This window comes from Camellia sinensis, chromosome 1 (assembly GCF_055761805.1).
Source record: "Camellia sinensis isolate YWXY chromosome 1, ASM5576180v1, whole genome shotgun sequence".
Classification (NCBI taxonomy): Eukaryota; Viridiplantae; Streptophyta; class Magnoliopsida; order Ericales; family Theaceae; genus Camellia; species Camellia sinensis.
The window spans coordinates 31,218,988-31,238,312 of NC_138961.1; the positions used below are offsets into that span (position 1 = coordinate 31,218,988).

At 44.3% G+C, this 19,325-nt stretch overlaps 1 protein-coding gene across 3 annotated transcripts; it reads right to left on the reverse strand.

The window, feature by feature from the left end:
* Positions 1-959: 959 nt before the first annotated feature.
* LOC114279965 (thaumatin-like protein) lies at positions 960-19,259 on the reverse strand. Of its 3 annotated transcripts, none has more exons than XM_028222267.2 (3): positions 19,103-19,259; positions 15,115-15,158; positions 960-1,769 (listed from the first exon to the last, which is right to left on the reverse strand). In XM_028222267.2, exons 1-3 carry the CDS (start codon positions 19,165-19,167, stop codon positions 1,093-1,095), a joined length of 786 nt encoding a protein of 261 aa, XP_028078068.2. In that variant the 5' UTR covers positions 19,168-19,259; the 3' UTR covers positions 960-1,092. The 3 variants fall into 3 exon arrangements, with proteins under 3 accessions (XP_028078068.2, XP_028078069.2, XP_028078071.2); XM_028222268.2 differs by having other exon boundaries at positions 15,115-15,205; positions 19,103-19,239; XM_028222270.2 differs by lacking the exons at positions 15,115-15,158; positions 19,103-19,259 and adding an exon at positions 2,022-2,339.
* Positions 19,260-19,325: the final 66 nt, after the last annotated feature.

The following is a 19,325-nucleotide window of genomic DNA, read 5'->3' on the forward strand; positions in this document are numbered from 1 at the left end:
TGTTTGAGATTATTTTTAATTTTTTTTATAATTGCTTTGATAGTTATGTTAAATATAATATTTTATTTTATTAACTATTGTAATTTTTTTTTATTTTAATTTTTATTGATTATTTTAGCCAATTAGTTGCACCACCACAGATTGAGTGAATGAACAATCATCCCCAAAAAAATAAAAATAAATAAAAAAATAAAAATAAAGAGAGAATAAATTTTAATCTTGACTTTATATGGTACAGGCCTGCAACTTGGTCATTTCGGTAGGGCTGATCATTTGTTCTAAAACATCTCTATCTTTTCTTTTTGTCTTAATATACAATTTTAATACACTTTGGATACACAATACTAAAACACGATTCTATTAAAACACGATTCTACCATTAAAACACGAGAATATTAAAACACGATTCTACAATTAGAAGTGCAACCAGAGGGAGAGAGGTAGGAAAATTTGTCGACAGGGCATCCAATGCCATTAGACTATGTTTGTTTGGGTGAACTGAAGTAGGTTGGATTAACATTCTCATGATTAATAGTCTTACAACTATAATCTTTTAGATTATATGTCTTATCCTATGTTTGGATTGAGTTAGGATTATGAGGAGAGATTAATAAAATATTATCTAATCCGATGTTTGTTTAAGGGAATTGGAATGAATAGGACATGGGACATTCAATATATTGACCATCTATTATGATCATTTGATAAGTTAGTCCAGACTTTGCCAATTTATATCCCATTCCTTATGTGGGATTGAATAATTCATCATATGTGAGATACCATATCCGGACGAATTGTTAGTCTGTACTTTAATTTTTTAACCAAATATTGAATTAATAATTTTATTAAACTATTAATCCAATCCCAAGGATATATTGGTCCAAATAAACATGGTCCTAATGTGGCGATTGCCCGCACCAATGACTTTATGGTGCATGCATAGACAAGAGTGCTTGCAATTGTTGATAATGAAAATGGTATTTTCACACACAAAGTACAGACTTGAACCAAAATATTAACTTCCAGAACCTTAAAAAAAACCTCATAAACAAAGCCTAAAACAACAGCGAAACACATATGAGTGAGCCAATATCATTTGGAAGGACAAAAGGTAATGACATACCGTGGAGCCCTACAAGTCCTGAGTCCCGCGGAATTATCATATGCATAGCTATAAGCCCGGGGACAAATGGCCTTAAAAAGGTGTGAAAACACGGTAGGCTTGCAATTTCCAGGGTTAGCATATTCCCCGGTACAACAATACCTATCCTTCTTAGTAGCCAAACAAGCACTCTTACAACCCACCACCCTCCCCCGCCTCATCACCGCTAGAGTGGCGGGGCAGCATTGGTTCAAGTCCGCCTCACATGCCGCCACGCCACATCCTACGCCGCCACCAATTGGTGTCATTGACACCGGGAGGTTGAACCCGTCAACGAGGCTCACGTCGTAGAAATGCAAGGCTGATTTGGGGGTGCCAAGTGTCATTTCAATGAGAGTTGCAGGGGGTAGGCCACCGGTGCCGGTGCAGTGTAAGAGGCCGGAACAGTCCCCTGTTTGGCACGAGAATTTGCCGGTTTTTGTGTTGAAACGGCAGCCCTGACGGCCCCAGATTCTGCCTGACCAGTTTTCCGGGGCTTCGATGACGACTTGTTCGCCGATATAGAGGGGGAAGCCGCCGTCTTTGGGAGTCGGGTGGCCGGCTGTGCCGAGGATTCCGGGCCATATGGTTTCCTTGCAGTTGTTCACAACTATGAGTTGAGTCCCATCTGCAAAACCCATGTAAAAATTCTTCATTTTGTGACTGAGATTCAAGAGAAAAAGAAGAACCGTTAAAAGTGAATAAAAATTCAACATAAATGGCAGGAACATAAAATGAAGTGGGTAAATTAAATTAGAAAAGCAGAGAGTGAAAGTTCAGTTTTGAATTTTGGTTGGCAAAATGGTGGCTTTGTAAACTATACTCTTCTGATCTCTCTCTCTCTCTCTCTCTCACACACACACACACACACAGAATTTACCTGTAAAGGAGAGAGACATGAACAAGAAGGGGAGGAAGATGAGGTGCCAGGAAGTTGGCATTTCTTCTGAATCTTGGAGAAGAAAATAGAGAGAGAGAGAGAGAGGGAGAGAGAGAGAGAGAGATTCTTAATTGGTTTATGCCCAACTCCTTTTTACAACCGCATTAAGGAATAACGGTTTGAAAAGAGCAGTTTCTTCCTAAGTTTTTTTCGACTCCCACTTTTCTTTTGAGGCCTTTTTAACTAGGTAAGTTCTACTACTATCTAAATCCATCAGTTTATAAATATCCCTTGTTTTAATCTCAACATTTTTTTTTCAGTGGCAGTCGTATGATGGGTACATCCTATTGAAGAGAAAGTTTAGAAGAAACTAATCATTATAATGGCCGCACAAATTTTAGTTTTTCTTTTTTGAGTAATGTTAAGAATCATGAAAAAAATATCATGAAAATGATCATGAAATATTATCCACTTTTGGATTACACATACAATAAAACACCACACACTAATCAACGGATAAAAAATTTTCATGATACATTTCATGATATTTTTTTCATGATCCCTAATATTATTCTTCTTTTTTTTGCACATAAATTTCTTCTCCGTCGGTGCTCCACCAACACTAACAACGGGATAATTTAAAATATTCATAACTAATTGCACTATAATAAGGATTTTTATTGTTTATTTTGGACCCAGAGCAGGTCCATTCCTAATTACAAACATTGATTTTAACAATGGTTAAGAAAAATATAAATTCTAAGTCTAAATAGGTCGAATTTCTCTTCAGTTGGTTGAACTGTTTAATTCAAAAATTAAGAAAAATACGAGACTCGCAATTATTGGACTACTAGAAAGTCGAGTCTAACGGAAACGAAAAAAACAAATTTTAATGACTATTAGGTTACCACACTTAGTTAATGACGGGAAGATACGAGTATATAGGGAAAAATAATGAAATGCTTTTCGGTGCTTTTGGCAATAAAAAATTTGGATAATGTTTTCAAAGGTACCGTGATCATTATTATTGAGGGAAAAAGGAGAATGGTATTTCATAGTAACCAATCATACCTCCCACTTTGACATCCCTTTTCAACATAAGATCCTCTTGTCTCCCACGAATCCACTTTATGAATGATTTTTTTTGTAAGTTTGTGAGTGACTAAAACTTTATGTTTGAAAATTTTTACTCTTGGAGAGTGTTCTCTACATAATTTCAAAGATGCAAGCTGTAGGTTGCAATTCCCGGATTTCTCATATGTTTGCTTACTATTTGATGATACAGTTCGTGATAGTAGAACGGTCGGATTGATCCACGCTTCTTATGCCTATGTCCGAATGACCAAACCCACCTGAAGACTTACACAAGAGTTTAACGGGGAACGGGGAGTCCCTAAACGAACCCTCCGACGAGCAAGTTAGAGAGAGAAGTGGAGTGTAGAGATGGAATAGAGATAGAAAAACTTAACCTTCTACATGCCTTCAACGTCTGCTTATATCCTTTGGTAATCATTACGTTGTTTCTTCCGATCTGTCACCTTGGCGGAAAGTCTATGCTGTAGCTTACCTTGTTCAAGGTGAGGGCGTGTTGTCCCGACGGAGAGGGGTTATCGCAATAAATGCTGTGAGGGGGGCTCATTAATGGCAATGTGCAGTGGTAATAACTTTGCAGATCTTTGTTTGCTAATGTGGCTTGCCCTTTTCTTGCCATGTGTCTTGATGTCATTGGTTCTAATTGCTACATGAGGCTTCGGCAGTGCTGGGCTTCAGCATTTGAGATATGTGTTGGGCCCTAAATAGTGGGCTCTAATCTTTATGGGCTTACCCATGTCAGTAGTCCCTCATTCCAGAGTGCAGCTTTAGTCCAACGAAGGGAATATTGAAGAGAATAAGGGCTGTGAAAAACCGGCAGGGTGAAGGCCGACCGAACGGGGTGACCGACCATGAGGAGGGGCGACCTCGAAGGGTGACCGAGTGGGGGGGACCGACCATGCGGAAGGCCGACCGCGAAGGGTGGCCGAGTGGAGGGACCGACCGTGCCGAAGGCCGACCGCGAAGGGTGGCTGAGTGGAGTGGCGCAAGGCTCGAGAGGCGGTGGGGCACGTGCTGAAGTGAAGTGGAATAGACAGGAAAGGGGAAATGGGCAGTGGATCGTGGACGTACATGTGGCAGAATCTCGTAATGGGGGAGGTTAGGTGTTGGGCGATAGGCGAAACGATAGGTCATTATAAGGTGTTGAAAAGACAGTTGTGGCGGAATTTTGAAAATTTTCAAACTGGCGAGAATTAATTGTGACCCTTGGAATACAAGCAAGCCGTAGGCCTTTGGTATTATCCGCTTTACCTACCTTTTTGTAAAAAATCAAAACATTCCAAGTGTAAACTCCTTCGTTACTAGCGATACACCCTTGTAACACTTTTTGAATTTTCTTGCGCCCGCATCTGAAGCCATTCGCAGACACACGACAGAAATGGCCCAGGAAGAAGCTACAACTGCCAGGGTTGATCCACTAGGGGACGACAATGCGGTGGAGTTGGCGGAGTAGTATAGGACGGAAAGGTAAGTGGAGAGAGTAAGGGAGCCAGCGGGACCATCGCGTTCGTTGACAATGATAGCGGCTCCGAAGCCAATCAACCAAGCTGAGCCAGCTCACTGGCATACGAAAGCTGACAAGTCGATCGTTACTGCGGGGGAGTTGGAGGGTATGCGCAAAAAATACCAGGTTCCCGCAGAAATAGAATTGATGCTACCAACACCAACAGAGAGGCTGTCCGACGCCTGGCCGGGGGAGTTTGCCCTCTACGAGAAGGCGTTGAAGGGTGGGTTGAGGTTGCCGCTTTCGCAGGTAGTAGTGGATGTCTTAAACCGACTGGAAGTGGCGCCAGGCCAACTAATGCCCAACGCGTGAAAGATTGCAATGGCCTATGCAAGTGCATGGCCGAGGGTGAACGAGGGGGCGACTATGACAGTGGACGAGTTTTTTGCCTGCTACAAGGCCTCCGGCTAGCAAGAAACTTGGGTCACTTTGCAGGCGGCGACAGGAAGGTCTGATGGCGGGGCTGCCGTTATCAATTAAGGGATGGAGGCCGCGGTGGTTCTACGTGTACGCGAACGGGGGAGTGAGAGTGCGCACAGTGTGGAGAGTGCCCACCAAGTTTGTGGAGCCAAAGCTGGGAGCTGCAGCGGAGGAGAGGGTGAAAAAGGTGAAGGCATAGAGGGAGAAGGAGGGCGTCAAATGGGACGATCTCGTCCAGCCGTCCGCTTTGTTCGCCGCATGACTAGGCCCTCAGCCAACCAGTGGAGATCTGGCACCGGCAGAACTAGAAGCAAGAAGGAAGGCGCAAGAGGCGGAGGATCGGACCATTTTTGCCAAAGCCCAAAAGTTCAAAGAAACGCAGTTAGGCCCGCCACCAAAACCGGTCACAAGGGAAAGAATCCGACTGCGCCCCAAGCTATTGGGGGAAAAAGACTTGGTCAGTTTTGAGCCGCGACCGCCCCTAGTTGATTCGGTGAAGGAGAGGGCAAACAAGGAGGGGGAGGCTCTGAAGAAGAAGAAGAAGATGAGGGTTGCCCCTGAGGGGGCCTCAGATGCGCCTGGGTCGAAGAGGATGAGGATTAGCGGGGAGGTTACCCCCATGGCGGAGGAGGCAGGGGAGAAGGGAGTGGGGGCGACCCCAGAAAGGGTGGTTGCCCCAGAAGTGCAAGGGGACGAAGGTCAGGGAGGCCAGGAGGAAGAAGAGCACCTGAGTGCCAGGCCCAAGGTGCCAATGGAGAGTGGGTCAGCTGACCCTAAGGAAGTGATGGAGCAGCAGCCCAATGGGGGCCCTGCGCCCCAAGAAAGGGGGGTCAAGGTGAAGTATGCGATCTACTATGCTCCTGCAGTGTCTGGTCGACTGGAGGGAGAAGAAGGCCCAACTAGGATAGCTGCAGATCTTCTTTTGGGGGTAGTGGATGAGGCAGTCGTGCGCTCCGCGACCAAGTTCAATGAGGCTGAGCTGCTAAGGGGGCTGTGCTCTGCCCAAATGGAGGCGACCACCTTAGCTGGGGCTCTGCTGAGGAAGGCGGCGACGGCAATGGGTGAAGTGAAACCGCTGAAGGCGAAGTTGGAGGAGACGAAGGCCTAACTTGAAAATTTCAAGAAAGAGAGCGCAGGCTGGAGGAAAACTGCGCGAAGTGCGTGTGCCAGGGGATTGGAAGAGGCTGAGAAGGCGAAGAAGATGGAGGTGTTGGCGATCGTGCAGCGCAGTGTTGCCGCTTGAGCCCATGTTGAGCTGCTCGCGGTCAAGTTGGAGCTGGAGGACGAACGCCGCAAGGTAGTGTCGCTCGAGTTCCAGCTGGCTGGCGAGCAGAAGAAGCTGAGGGATGCTCAAAATGCCTGCACGATCGCCACCGAGCGGTTTGAAGAGGCGATGACCAGCAATGAAGAACTGCACGCCCAACAGATCAAAGAAAATGATGAAGCAGACTTGAAGATTGCTGGGTTGCAGAAGGAGTTGGAAGATGAGCGTGCTAGGGCAATGGAGGAGAATGCGAGGTTGGAGAAGGAGTTGGAGGAAGAAAAAACCAAGGCAGCCTCTGAAAGGGCAGCATACCCCGATCTGTGCATCGCAGCAGTAGAGCAGTTTAAGGTGCCTGCAGACTTTCAGATGGCCATCGATGCTGCTATTGCCAGCAACTTGGCGAGAGAGGGGGCTGGGGGGGCTGGTCCGTCGGGGACGACCGCTGGGAGCAGGAGTGAAGACGAAGTGATCCAGAGCTTCTAGCGGTCGGACTTCTACAAACACGAAATGGCTAAATTCTGGGATAGTGGCTGGAAGATGTTCAAGCGTAAAGCAGAAGAGCTATTCCCAGACGTAGACTTTAGCAGTGTTAAAATTGACGAAGACGATGTGGCCCAAACCCCCTAGATGAAGGCATTGAAGAGGAAGATCTCGCCTCAAGTGAAGAAGATGAGTGAGTGGAGTGCACAAAATTTGTACTTAAGAGTTTTGGTTAGGTTTTTTTTTTGTTTTTTTTTTTTTTGTTTTTGAATGGCTGTAATAAACTTATGTACAAGTTTGTGAATAAATAAAATTTTGAGTCGTGTTTTCATGCTATTGCTTTTGTTTGTGCATCTGAAATGAATGAGAATGGTGACTTGTATGAGGCTTGTGTATAAATCACTGTGAAGTGCAAAACGTGAGGAAAACTCAATGTAAAGTGAAGTTCAGCTTGTAAGAATGTTAAAAATTGAAAGTTTCAAATCATGACCCAAAAGTGGAGTCAGTCTGGCTTGTAAGGGTCCCCAAGAGTGAAGTTTTTAAATGACGGTGTAAGGGTGTTGATAAATGAAAGATTAGTTTGGAATTTGACTAAGTAAAGAATGTTGTAAAAACATAGACCTGGAATTTTGACTAAGTGTGGCCAGTATGCCATAACCGTGAAGTTTGCATGATTAGCCTTGATCGAGCTCTTCATTTATGCCCAGCTTGGGTTGAGCTCCGATTAACTGACTCTTCAAATAATTCAGTAGCATCAAGTAACTCAGTCTGGCTGAGCTCTATGTGCTCAGTCTGGCTGAGGCGTGTCATGCTTAGTCTGGCTTTGTATGCTCGGTTTGGCCAAGGCTTTGCATGCTCGGTCTGGGCGAGGCTTGTCATGCTCAGTCTGGCTTTGTATGCTCGGTCTGGCCAAGGCTTTACATGCTCGGTCTGGGCGAGGCTTGTCATGCTCAGTCTGGCTTTGTATGCTCGGTCTGGCCGAGGCTTGTCATGCTTAGTCTGGCTGAGGCTTTATATGCTCGGTCTGGCCGAGGCTGCAGGCTCGGTCTGGCCGAGGCTTTGTATGCTCGGTCTGGCCGAGGCTTTGCATGCTCGGTCTGGCCGAGGCTACAGGCTCGGTCTGGTTGAGGCTTTGTATGCTCAGTCTGGCCGAGGCTTTGCATGCTCGGTCTGGCCGAGGCTTTTATGCTCAGTCTGGCTGAGGCTTTGTATGCTCAGTCTGGCTGAGGCTTTGTATGCTTGGTCTGGCTGAGGCCGCAATCAAAGTGTTATTTGAAAAACCACACATATATTTGGGATATAAGCTTGTTGTCGTTAAAGTGTAGCCCATTTGATCAGAGATTTACATCACATGAGGGGAGAATGAGAACAATGAAGTGTGCAAATTGTCAAAAAAGGAAATACAACAAAAGATTGATACAAGAATTGAACTTTTATTGAAAATAGCGCTTCAAGTGCTCGGTGTTCCATGGGTGGGGAGATCGCGGCCTTCCATGTCCTGAAGTCGGTAAGTGCCTAGACGAGGTCTGGCTTTAACGACGTAAGGTCCTTCCCATTTGGCTGCCAGCTTGCCCTCAGCCGGATTCTTGGTAGCGAGGGTTACTTCGCGCAAAACAATTTCCCCCATGGCGAACTCCCTTAGTCGAACTCTGCGGTTGTAGTGTGTTCTCATTTTCTGTTAGTATAAGGCCCGTCTGACTACAGTGGTTTCTCAGAGCTCTTCAATTAGGTCTAGGTCTGTCCGGCGCAGCTCGTCAGTGAGTTATGGATTCGGATGTAGAACCCTTGGGGTAGGAAGACCGATTTCCATTGGGATGATCGCCTCAGCGCTGTATGTTAAACGAAAAGGGGTCTCCCCAGTGGGAGTTTGAGCGGTAGTGCGGTAAGCCCAGAGTACATTTGGTAATTCCTCAGCCCAGAGTCCTTTAGTAGCTTCCAACTTAGTTTTGATGATCTTCAGAAGAGAGCGGTTGGTGACCTCAACTTGGCCATTGGCTTGGGGATGGCCTGAGGAGGAGAAACATGGCTAGATTTGAAGCTCTTCACAGAACTTTCAGAATTTGGCATTGTCAAATTGTTTGCCATTATCGGAGACGATGGCTTGAGGAATGCCAAATCTGCAGACGATCGATTGCCAAATAAATCTGGTCGTGTTTCGTTTGGTAATTGTGGCAAGAGATTCTGCTTCCACCCATTTGGTGAAGTAATCGATGGCGACAATGGCAAATTTGATTTGGCCTCGGCCAGTGGGCAGTGGGTCGACCAAGTCGATTCCCCATTTGGCGAATGGGTAGGGACTGCAGAGTGTGATCAATTCTGTAGGAGGAGCGTGGGGGATGTTGGCAAAACGTTGGCACTTATCACATTTGAGCACGAAGTCTGTCGTATCTTGGTTGAGAGTAGGCCAGAAATAACCAGTGCGAAGTATTTTGTGGGCTAGGGACCTGCCACCCGAATGATTGCCACATACACCCTCATGGATTTCTTTCATCACGTAGGTCACCTGAGCAGGATTAAGGCATCTCAGGTATGTGCGTGAAAAGCCCCTTTTGTACAAAAGATCATCGACAAGAATGTAATTGGACGACCGGGCCCTGACTTTGGTAGCCTGCTGTTTGTCATCCGGTAGTTCTCCCGTTGTCAAAAATAGAAAGATGTCGGCCGCCCAGGGGATAGGTTCGTTTGGAGGAAGTAGACGTGCTGCTGGTTTGGGGAGATGGCAGGGTGGGCCAGGTACTCGAGGCGGACACCGTGGCTGAGGTCTGACTGGTCTGCCGAAGTCAACTGAGCCATTTCATCTGCCTTGGAGTTTTTCGCCCGAGGTATGTGTTTGATGTGGAAATTATTGAAGAGGCGAGCGAGAAGGAGTGTAATATCCCTATAAGCCCGCATTGTGTCTTCTTTGGCATCAAATTCCCTCGTGATTTGTCCGACAATGAGTTGGGAATCGCTGAACACTTGGATATGGTTGACGCCTATGTCTTTGGCTAAGCGGAGACCTGCTACCAATGCCTCATACTCAGCCTCATTATTACTTGCATTAAATAAGAAACGGAGAGCACATTTGAAATAACCGCCCTCAAGGGCGGTGATGATAAGACCCGCCCCACTGCCTTCTTTGCGGAATGACCTGTCGACGTTGAGGGTCCAAGAGTGGGGGTCTTCTAGCTCGGTAGGGGTTGTTGGGGGCGGAGGAGTTGTGGTTGGAGCGGGATTAGTGAATTCCAGGATGAAATCGACGACATCTTGCCCTTTGATCACCGTTCGAGGTCTGTAGGAGATATCAAACTGGCTGAGTTCGACTGACCATTGCATAATTCGTCCGGACAACTCTGGTTGTTGCATGATTTTCTTCAAGGGTTGGTTAGTGAGGACGACGATGGGGTGGCCTTGGAAGTAAGGTCGGAGTCGCCTTGAGGCTATGACCAAGGCTAAGTCCATTTTTTCAATCAATGGGTAGTTCTGTTCTGCTCCCCTGAGAGCCCGACTTATGTAGTAGACCGGTCGTTGTATAGAGCTGTCTTCCCTAATGAGTGTTGTACTAACTGCGGTGTTTGACACGACCAAATAGAGAAAGAGGGGTTCGCCCGTGATTGCCTGAGAAAGTAAGGGGGTGTTGGCCATGCACTGTTTTAACTGCTGAAAGGCCTCTTCGGATTCGGCCGTCTACTCAAAGGTCTGCCGAAGAACTTTGAAGAAGGGGAGGCACTTATCCGTTGCGCGGGAAATGAAGAGGTTGAGGGCGGCAACTCGACCAGTAAGTCTCTGAACGTCCTTAACCGTTCTGGGAGACTGCATTTCAATCAGGGCCTTGATCTTTTCAGGGTTAGCTTCAATGCCCCGCTGACTGACCATGAAACCTAAAAGCTTCCCAGATCCTACGCCGAAGGCGCATTTCTCCGGATTGAGCTTCATTTGGTATTTTCGTAGGGTGGCAAAGGTCTCTCGCAGGTCGGCCAGGTGATCTGTGGAAAGCTTACTCTTGACTAGCATGTCATCGGCATATACTTCCATGTTCCGACCTATCTGGTGATGAAAGACAGCATTGACGAACCGTTGGTAGGTGGCCCTAGCATTTTTCAACCCAAATGGCATCACACGGTAACGGTAGGTACCTCGGTCGGTGATGAAGGAGGTGTGTTTGCGATTAGAGGGGTGTATCAGAATTTGGTTGTACCTCGAGAAGGCATCCATAAAGCTAAGTATTTGATGACCGGCCGTGGCGTCAACCAGTAGATCTATGCGAGGCAAAGGGTAGCTGTCTTTGGGGCAAGCTCGGTTGAGGTCAGAGTAGTCGACATAGAGCCGCCATTTACCATTGTTCTTACAGACCAGGACCACGTTTGACAGCTATCTAGGGTAGTCCACGTTCTTGATGAATTGTGCCTCAAGGAGCTTATCTACCTCTGCAGCAATGAGAATATTGCGCTCCGGATGAAAGATGGGCTGCTTCTGGCGGAAGGGTCGGAAGTGGGGCTCAATGTTAAGGCGATGAGTTATGAAGGAGGGGTCAATACCCGACATGTCTGAGTGGGTCCAGGCAAATACATCGTTGTGTTCGATCAGGAGGGCAGTAAGGTCGGCCTTTGCTTGGGAGGATAGTTGGCTGCCGAAGTTGGCAATTTTTGTCCGGTTGGTGGGGTCGATGGGAACCTTAATGAGCTCTTCCACTGGTTCTCCTCTGACCAGCTCATCCTCGTCTTTGACGTCAAGTCTTCAATGATCATAGCCTTCTTCAGCTTGACTTCCTTAAGTGATGCGACATAACATTCTCTGGCCACAGTCTGTTCTCCCCTTACTGTGCCGACCCCAAGATCGGTGGGGAACTTAATGGCAAGGTGGAAAGTGGATGTGATAGCTTGGAAAGCATTTAGAGCGGTACGGCCAAGGATGATATTGTAGGCAGAGGGGCAGTCAACAACAAGGAAGGTGAATAACTTGGTGGTCTGACGTGGGTATTCGCCGATTGTGATGGGAAGATCAATGGAGCCAATGGAGGTCACCCGGTCGCCAGTGAAACCGACCAAAGGGGTTTGGAGAGGTGACAAACTTTCTTCCCCGATCTTGAGCTGGCGGAAGCAATTGAGGAAGATGATGTCTGAAGAACTGCCGTTGTCGACGAGAACTCGTCTGACCTTGTAATTGGAGAAAAGGGCGGAAATGACGAGAGGGTCGTCATGAGGATAACAGATGCCTGTGCAGTCGGTGTCCGTAAAGGTGATAGGCTCGGTCCACTGCCTGTGGTGTTTGGAGGGTTGGTCCAACGTGACAACTTCTTTGTCTGAGCCCTGCCTTATTTTTCTGATTTCTGCCCGCTGAGCCGACCGGGATAGTCCTCCGCAAGCAAGCCTGCCGGAGATAACTCTGATTTCTCCAACAGGTGGGGCGGGGTTACCTTGTGCCCGAGGTTGCTGTGGAGGGCGATCATGACCTTGGTTAGGTTGTGCTGGCTGTCGGGGGGGGTGCGCCGGCGGTTGTTTCTGATGAGTTCAGTCCGCTGCCTCTGCGGAGGGCGAGTATCCGTGAATCGGCTGAGGCGTCCTTGATGAATCAGGCTCTCAACTTAATCTTTGAGGTTAACACACTCCTCGGTATTATGGCCGTGATCCTAGTGAAAACGGCAATATTTGGACTGGTCTTTCTGATTGGAAGGAGTCCGTGACGGTTGGGGCCATTTTAGGGGGTAGTCTCGCTGGATCTGATTAAGGACTTGTTCCATGGTGGAATTAAGGGGTGTGTACCGCTCGAACCGACCGGGCAGTCAAACCAGTGCCGACCGGTTGGCTCGGGGGGGGTCGGTCGGCATAATGCGGTGTTTGGTGGGTGTTTCTGGCTTCTGAGTCTTTTTGCTTTTCTCGGGGGGTCGGGTTTTTTGCTGTAGGGTCTTGGCGAGCGGCTAGGGAATCTTCTGCGTTCATGTATTTTTGGGCTTTGGAAAGTAGCGCTGCCATGGAGGTCGGGGGATTTTTTGAGAGGGAGAAAAGGAAATTAGATGACCATAGGCCGGCTATGAAAGCCGTAAGGATGACCTTGTCATCGTTTTCCGCTACCTGCAAGGCTTTGGTGTTGAAGCGGGCAACAAAACTGCGCAACGACTCCCCCTCGGTCTGACGAATATTGAGAAGTTGGGTTGCTGGATGTCGCTGGCGCTGGGCTCCTATGAAATGGGTGAGGAAGGAGTCACTGAGGTGCTGGAAAGTGGAGATGGAGTCTGTTGGGAGTTGACTAAATCAAAGTCGAGCCAACCCCTTGAGTGTTACGGGGAAAGCCCGACACATGATTTTGTTGGAGAATGTATGGAGGATCATGAGGGTTCTGTAGGTCTCCAAGTGATCGACTGGATCTGTTGTACCGTCGAAAGAGTCGATGGTGGGCATTTTGAACTTAGGAGGGAGAGGTTTGTCTCTGATGGCGGCAACAAACGGGGAGTTGGCTATGGTAGATGGTTTATGTTGTATATTCTGCATGACCCCTTGGAGTTGGAGCTTCATGGCTCAGAGTTCTGCGTCCCAGAGAGGGATGTTGTCACCACCAGAGGCGGCGAGGCTGGACGCTGCTGGCCTCTCTTTCAGGGATTGGTGGCCGGATCGACGGTTGTGGGCCCTGGGGTGGCAGGTTTATACCTGGGGGAGGGGGTTGCGAGCCTTCCTAGTTGGGAGGATTAGGCTACGGGATAGTATGGCTCAACGCTCGTTCTTGGTTGGGGGGAATATCTGGAGGTGGTGGAGGGGGCATAGGAAGGTTTCTTTGGAGTAGAGCATTAATCAGGGCTTGGTTTTGTTCGGCCATGCGGTTAATGCTGTTGGTAAGCTCGATGAAATACTGTGGTGGGTTGTTTGGATTGGAGGGGTTGGCTTGATGGTCGGTAACATTATGGTGAGAAGCCATGGATCTAGTCGTGACCATACACTTTGATGGGTAGCAGGAAAGGGTTATTGTGACAGGGTCTCCAGCGACAGTGAACACAACTGGCGCCCGGAGCAAAGCCTTTCCCACAGACGACGCCAACTGATGATACAATTCGTGATGGTAGAACGGGTCAGACTGATCCACGCTCCTTATGCCTATGTCCGAATGACTAAGCCCACCTGAAGACCTGCACAAGAGTTCAACGGGGAACGGAGAGTCCCCCAGCGAACCCTCCGACGAACAAGTTAGAGAGAGAAGTGGAGTGTAGAGATGGAATAGAGATAGAAAAGCTTAACCTTCTACATGTCTTCGATGTCTGCTTATATCCTTTGGTAATCATTATGTTGTCTCTTCTGACCTGTCACCTTGGCCGAAAGTCTATGCTATAGCTTACCTTGTTCAGGGTGAGGGCGTGTTGTCCCGACGGAGAGGGGTTATCACAATAAATGCTGTAAAGGGGGCTCATTAATGGCAATGTGCAGTGGCAATAACTTTGCAGATCTTTGTCTGCTGATGTGGCTTGCCCTTTTCTTGCCATGTGTCTTGATGTCATTGGTTCTAATTGCTACATGGGGCTTTGACAGTGCTGGGCTTCAACATTTGAGATATGTGTTGGGCCTTAAATGGTGGACTCTAATCTTTATGGGCTTACTCATGTCACTATTAAAATGACATACCACGTGTTCTATAAACCGGATCTATTAAATAATTTCTCACATGCAAGACCTACAAGAAAAATATTAGTGTCACTAACCAATAAGAAGCTTCAAACAGAATGGAATGAGACCGATCATAATTCCTAGCCAACCAAGTGATCCCACTCACCTCATCCCATTTGAAATTTCATATTGGTCAGTGATATACCATATGACAATGTTATGTGGTGTCATACAAAGTTGAGGATTTGAAATATCAATCCATGCTCTGACCTCTCTCTCATAAGGAGGAGAGTGAGGGGTGTGAGCCTTAACCGGGCTCATTCGACACACAAGAACATCTAACAATAATAGCAATTAAAAAAAAAAAAATTGACATATCCAAATCAATGACAACAAAATTGGTGGGGATTCTGAAAACATAACAGAGAAACATGGTAGAAACATTTTAACAAAACATCAGATACTACAATTACAAAAACACACATACATATTCAACTATGTTTGAAAGATGGTTTCTATAAGCATACAGTTTCTGCTAACTAGTAAACCAACTACAAGAAGCCAATGAAGAGGTGTAGAGGAGTTTAGGCAACAGCAACACCTAACAAGATCATACTAGCGCGTCTGGTTGTATACAATTAGAAACCATGTAACAAAAGAAAATTTGTATTCTCAACAACTACTTCAATCCTAACCTTCTGTAAGACTCCAATTTTTCATTTTTCATCTCACCTCAGCCATATTGGAAATTATTTGGGGATGTACCTTCAATTAACTCTGTTGCAAAGATCCTCACTGGTGCGCTGGACCTGTCCATTATGTGGAAACTGGTGATCATAAATGGTCCAATTGTGAACTGGAATGTACAATGCAATAGAGTTGAGTTCATATAAGGTGTCTTGGCTTATCAACAACATAAATAAGTTAAAAACATAATTGGCAATTGGCATACTACATCCATTTTTCATAGAAATAACCATTGCAGATAAGAAAAGATTAAGATATGTGTTTCTTTCACAGAGACAGAAAGTGAAAGATATTTATGCCTCTAGCATATAGATGATTTTAAAATTAGTAGGCCCTAGATTGTGACAAATTCATGTATAACATTCTTAACATGAAACAGTGCAAATAGTCCTAGCCTATCTGCTCATTTCTAGATTTAGCCTGCACCAACACTGAACAAACAATGACTCCCTTGCTAGGGGGGGAAAAACTGTTGAATTCTCCTCTCTCCCAACTTAGTAATATCTCTTCATGTATAGCAAAAGGATAGCATGCACACGCATGATTACACTGGTATCCATATCAGCCACAAACCACAACATGATATTTTTTTCAATTAACATCGACATTGCGTTTCTATATCTAACTATGATAGAAATCGTAAGAATGCTTATCCTACTATCTCTGAAAGTCAGATAAGCATGATGCATAAATGATGACAAAAAACTGTTTGGTTTCTCAGAAGTAGAATATTTTCCAAATTGAGTAAAGGCGCCTTCCAACAAAGTACCTTAACGAAACATAACCTCTATTTACATATGTTATGTGGGTCTAGCTAACCCAGATGGAAAATTATTTGACCAGTTACCATGATCTCTTATGACATGGTGATTTGCATACCTCTACATAGAACATCAGTAACTTAAAAATCATGTCTTCGTGAAGAAAAAAAAGAACCTATCTTCACTGTTTCAAGCCACTAGAACAACATCTTAAATAGAAAAACATCAATTATATAACAGAACAATAGTGCAGCTGCAACATGGAAGTGTTGAGATCCAGAATTACAAGTGTGCTCATATATAGCATGCTAGTTTTTACCTCCTCTATCGTCAGTTTTAAAATTTTAAAGACATAACTGAATTGTTTGACCCATGTTTCTTTCAACAACTCCTGCTCAATAACCCTCATGTGGGTAATTGACAAGGGAAAGACGCGTTCGAACAGTCCAAAATATGTTTTAGTCCACAATCTTCCAAACCTCTACAAATAGAAGACAAACATTAACAATCTTGAAAGCTATAGAAAAAGACCTCCCCATAATACAAAACAATTGGGAGCTAGTTTCACCACTGACAGCGACTTTTTATAGATTTGAAATTCCTCCTAACAATACAGTCAGAAGCATAATGGCGGCCCAACCTAGAACTCATCTAGTGATGGAGGTGTAGCCTACTGCATTCCAAACACAGAAAGACGAATTGCCAAGAGTCATTTTATTACTCACCTAATCAATAAATTATCCAATCTCTACAGCCTCCCGACACAACATACATAACTAATTCAGCATACTTTTACCACTACAAGTCAAAGTACATATAGCTAGTACCTTCAACATAGCTATCCAACTGAAGAATAGTCACTATGAAAGGAACTCTTAAATGCCATATAGCCTTCCAGGGAACATGCACGTCCCCAACTTGACACTACATAGTAGACCTCAGTTTGAATCTCCACCCGTTGGAGGCCATCCATCTCAAGATGTCTCCTATTCATGGTTGACAAACAAACAAGATCCAATCCAATAAGGCTTTATAAAACCAAGGATCCCAAATCATGCCTCATTTCCAAACCACAACATGATCTGCAACAAAAGCATCATTAAGAACAACAATCATTAAGACGTCTGTAATGGCCATTACCTAGATGAAGCTTCCTCACACCAATGGTCTTAGCTAGAACCTTACTTCTAATCATTCCCCACTACACATTGGACACGATTAGCAAACTCATCCTACCCATCCATCAAGATGTTCCACAATCCCATCCCACAAGAAGCATGGACCTCATTCTACAACCAATCACTTCGCAACTCCCATAGCTCCTTTCTCCTTGAGAGGCTACTCTCCTTTGTGTATCTCCAATTCCACTTCCCCCACGAAGCAAGTTATATGACCTAGGCTTCCATAGCCTTAGACTTGCACTCCTCTGTTGAGTTAAAACACTTGACATGAAGGGGGTCAGAATGAAGTTCTGCGATAGCCAAGTAAATTATATTTTCTTATTGTTGTCATCATCATCATTATTATTTTTAGTTATTCACTTTTTATTTGCATATTTAGTTTTCAGCTGGAAAAAAGTAATGAAGCTGGGTAATTCTATTTCCACACACCAAAATGTCTCGCTCCACATTCTCTCTCAATACACACCAATTAATTTTGAATTTTGTAATTTTACTCAATGCATAACTCTTTTTACCAAAAATATCCCTCTTGAAACCCTAGTGGATGTGGGCGGTTAGTAACAATCCTTTTGTAGGAAGCAGGTTCATGGGTTCATGAAGTTCTTTTCGATTAGTTTTCTGTGGGGTCTCTTCCAATGGTACTTTTCTGGTGGTGAACAATGTGGATTCTCCAACTTCCCCACATTTGGATCGAAAGCTTGGAAACCAACGTGCGTACTTGATGTTTGTTCTTGTGCATTTTCTAGTTTTATTTTTGATCTAAGATTATTCAACAGTTGTTAATACATGCAACTGAATTTTTTGTAGATTTTACTTTGATTTTAGCATGACTTACATTGGAGCAGGAATGATTTTAGCATGACTTAAAGAAATTAGGGTTTTGGTGGAGAAGATAAGGACACTTTAGTAATTTTATTTTAGGACAAAACTACAATAAAAAAATAAATCATTAGGCTCCGTTTGGCAAGAGCTTTTTTTTGGCTATTTTAACCACAACAAACAAAACATCACATCCAACCCATAATCATTACATTATTCTCTCACAAAAAAAGTCAAAAAGCCCTTTTCAAACTAAACTTTTTAGCCTAGGCTAAAATAGCCAAAAAAGTCAAAAAGCCAACCCACTTCCCAAACGGAGGCTAAATGTGTGCACAGAGGTAAGTATGTGCGTGGAAATAGAATTTCTCAAAAAATTCACGGAAGGACAGTTGGCTTGAATTTTGAAATGTGCAGGGCAAGGGTTTTCTCGCTGATTGTTTAGCCATACAATTATTAGTAGAACAATACATCAATTTTGATCCCCAAGGCTTACCATATAATTGTTTCCCATGATGAAACAAATCAATCCCAAGATTTGAAATACACAAAAAAAGAAAAATGAAAGAAAAGAAAAGATAAAGAAATATTATGCTTCATCCAAGGATGTTATACCTACCACCTGTTGCAAGTGCTAAGTTCATAAGAACCCATTCATTAACTCAAAATTCCAATTATATCATCTTTAACAAGCAAACAAGTACACCCACAAATAACTTTAGAAATCAAATAGATTCAACTTACACGATCAGCACTTAAGACCGTCTCCAATCATTCACTAATTTTTTTTTTTAATCTAATTTGATTCTAAGTTTGAGTAAAATGTTTGATTTTATATGAACTATTCTAATTCTTTCATCAAAATCATTTTAAAAATTACCTCCTCATCCCAAATTTCACTTTTCATCAAATTTGATAATAATAAAAAAAATCCAATGCATCATCTTTTTAAATTTTCATCAAATTTAAAATTTTTAAGTTTTCATTAAATTCAAATTTGATGAGTTGTTAATTTGATGAAAAAATAACACTCCCTAAATTTGATTTGATGAACATTTTGATAAAAAGGATCTGAGAAGATTTTTGAACACTTTCAAATTTAATGAAAGAAAAGGTGAATGATTGGATGCTCTAATTTAATGGAAGTGATTCTTGTATAATTTTCAAGGAGAAAAATACAGAGTCTGATCAGATTAGGTAAAACTAGATTAAAAAAACAAAATGTAAAGGATTCAATTTTTTTGGTACCAGAAACAAGCTAGGGCATCAGAATCTCCAGACCGTCTCATCATCGCCTCAGTCGGTCTCATCATCAAATCAAACCAGCGATTCACAGAAGAAACCGAAACCAAAATAACTCTCTCTCTCTCTCTCTCTCTCTCTCTGTGTGTGAATGATATAGAACTAGGAGGAAGAAAACAAGATCTGCAATTTGTTTTTATACGAATCGTCGGCTCAACTGAGAAATCGT

Coding starts and splice junctions, on each gene's coding strand:
- LOC114279965 (XM_028222267.2), bottom strand. CDS start 19,167: ATGATGAGACCGACTGAGGCGATGATGAGACGGTCTGGAGATTCTGAT. Junction 15,159..19,102: donor GATGCCCTAGCTTGTTTCTG/GTACCAAAAAAA, acceptor CATAATGGACAG/GTCCAGCGCACCAGTGAGGA. Junction 1,770..15,114: donor TGCAACAGAGTTAATTGAAG/GTACATCCCCAA, acceptor TGGGTTTTGCAG/ATGGGACTCAACTCATAGTT.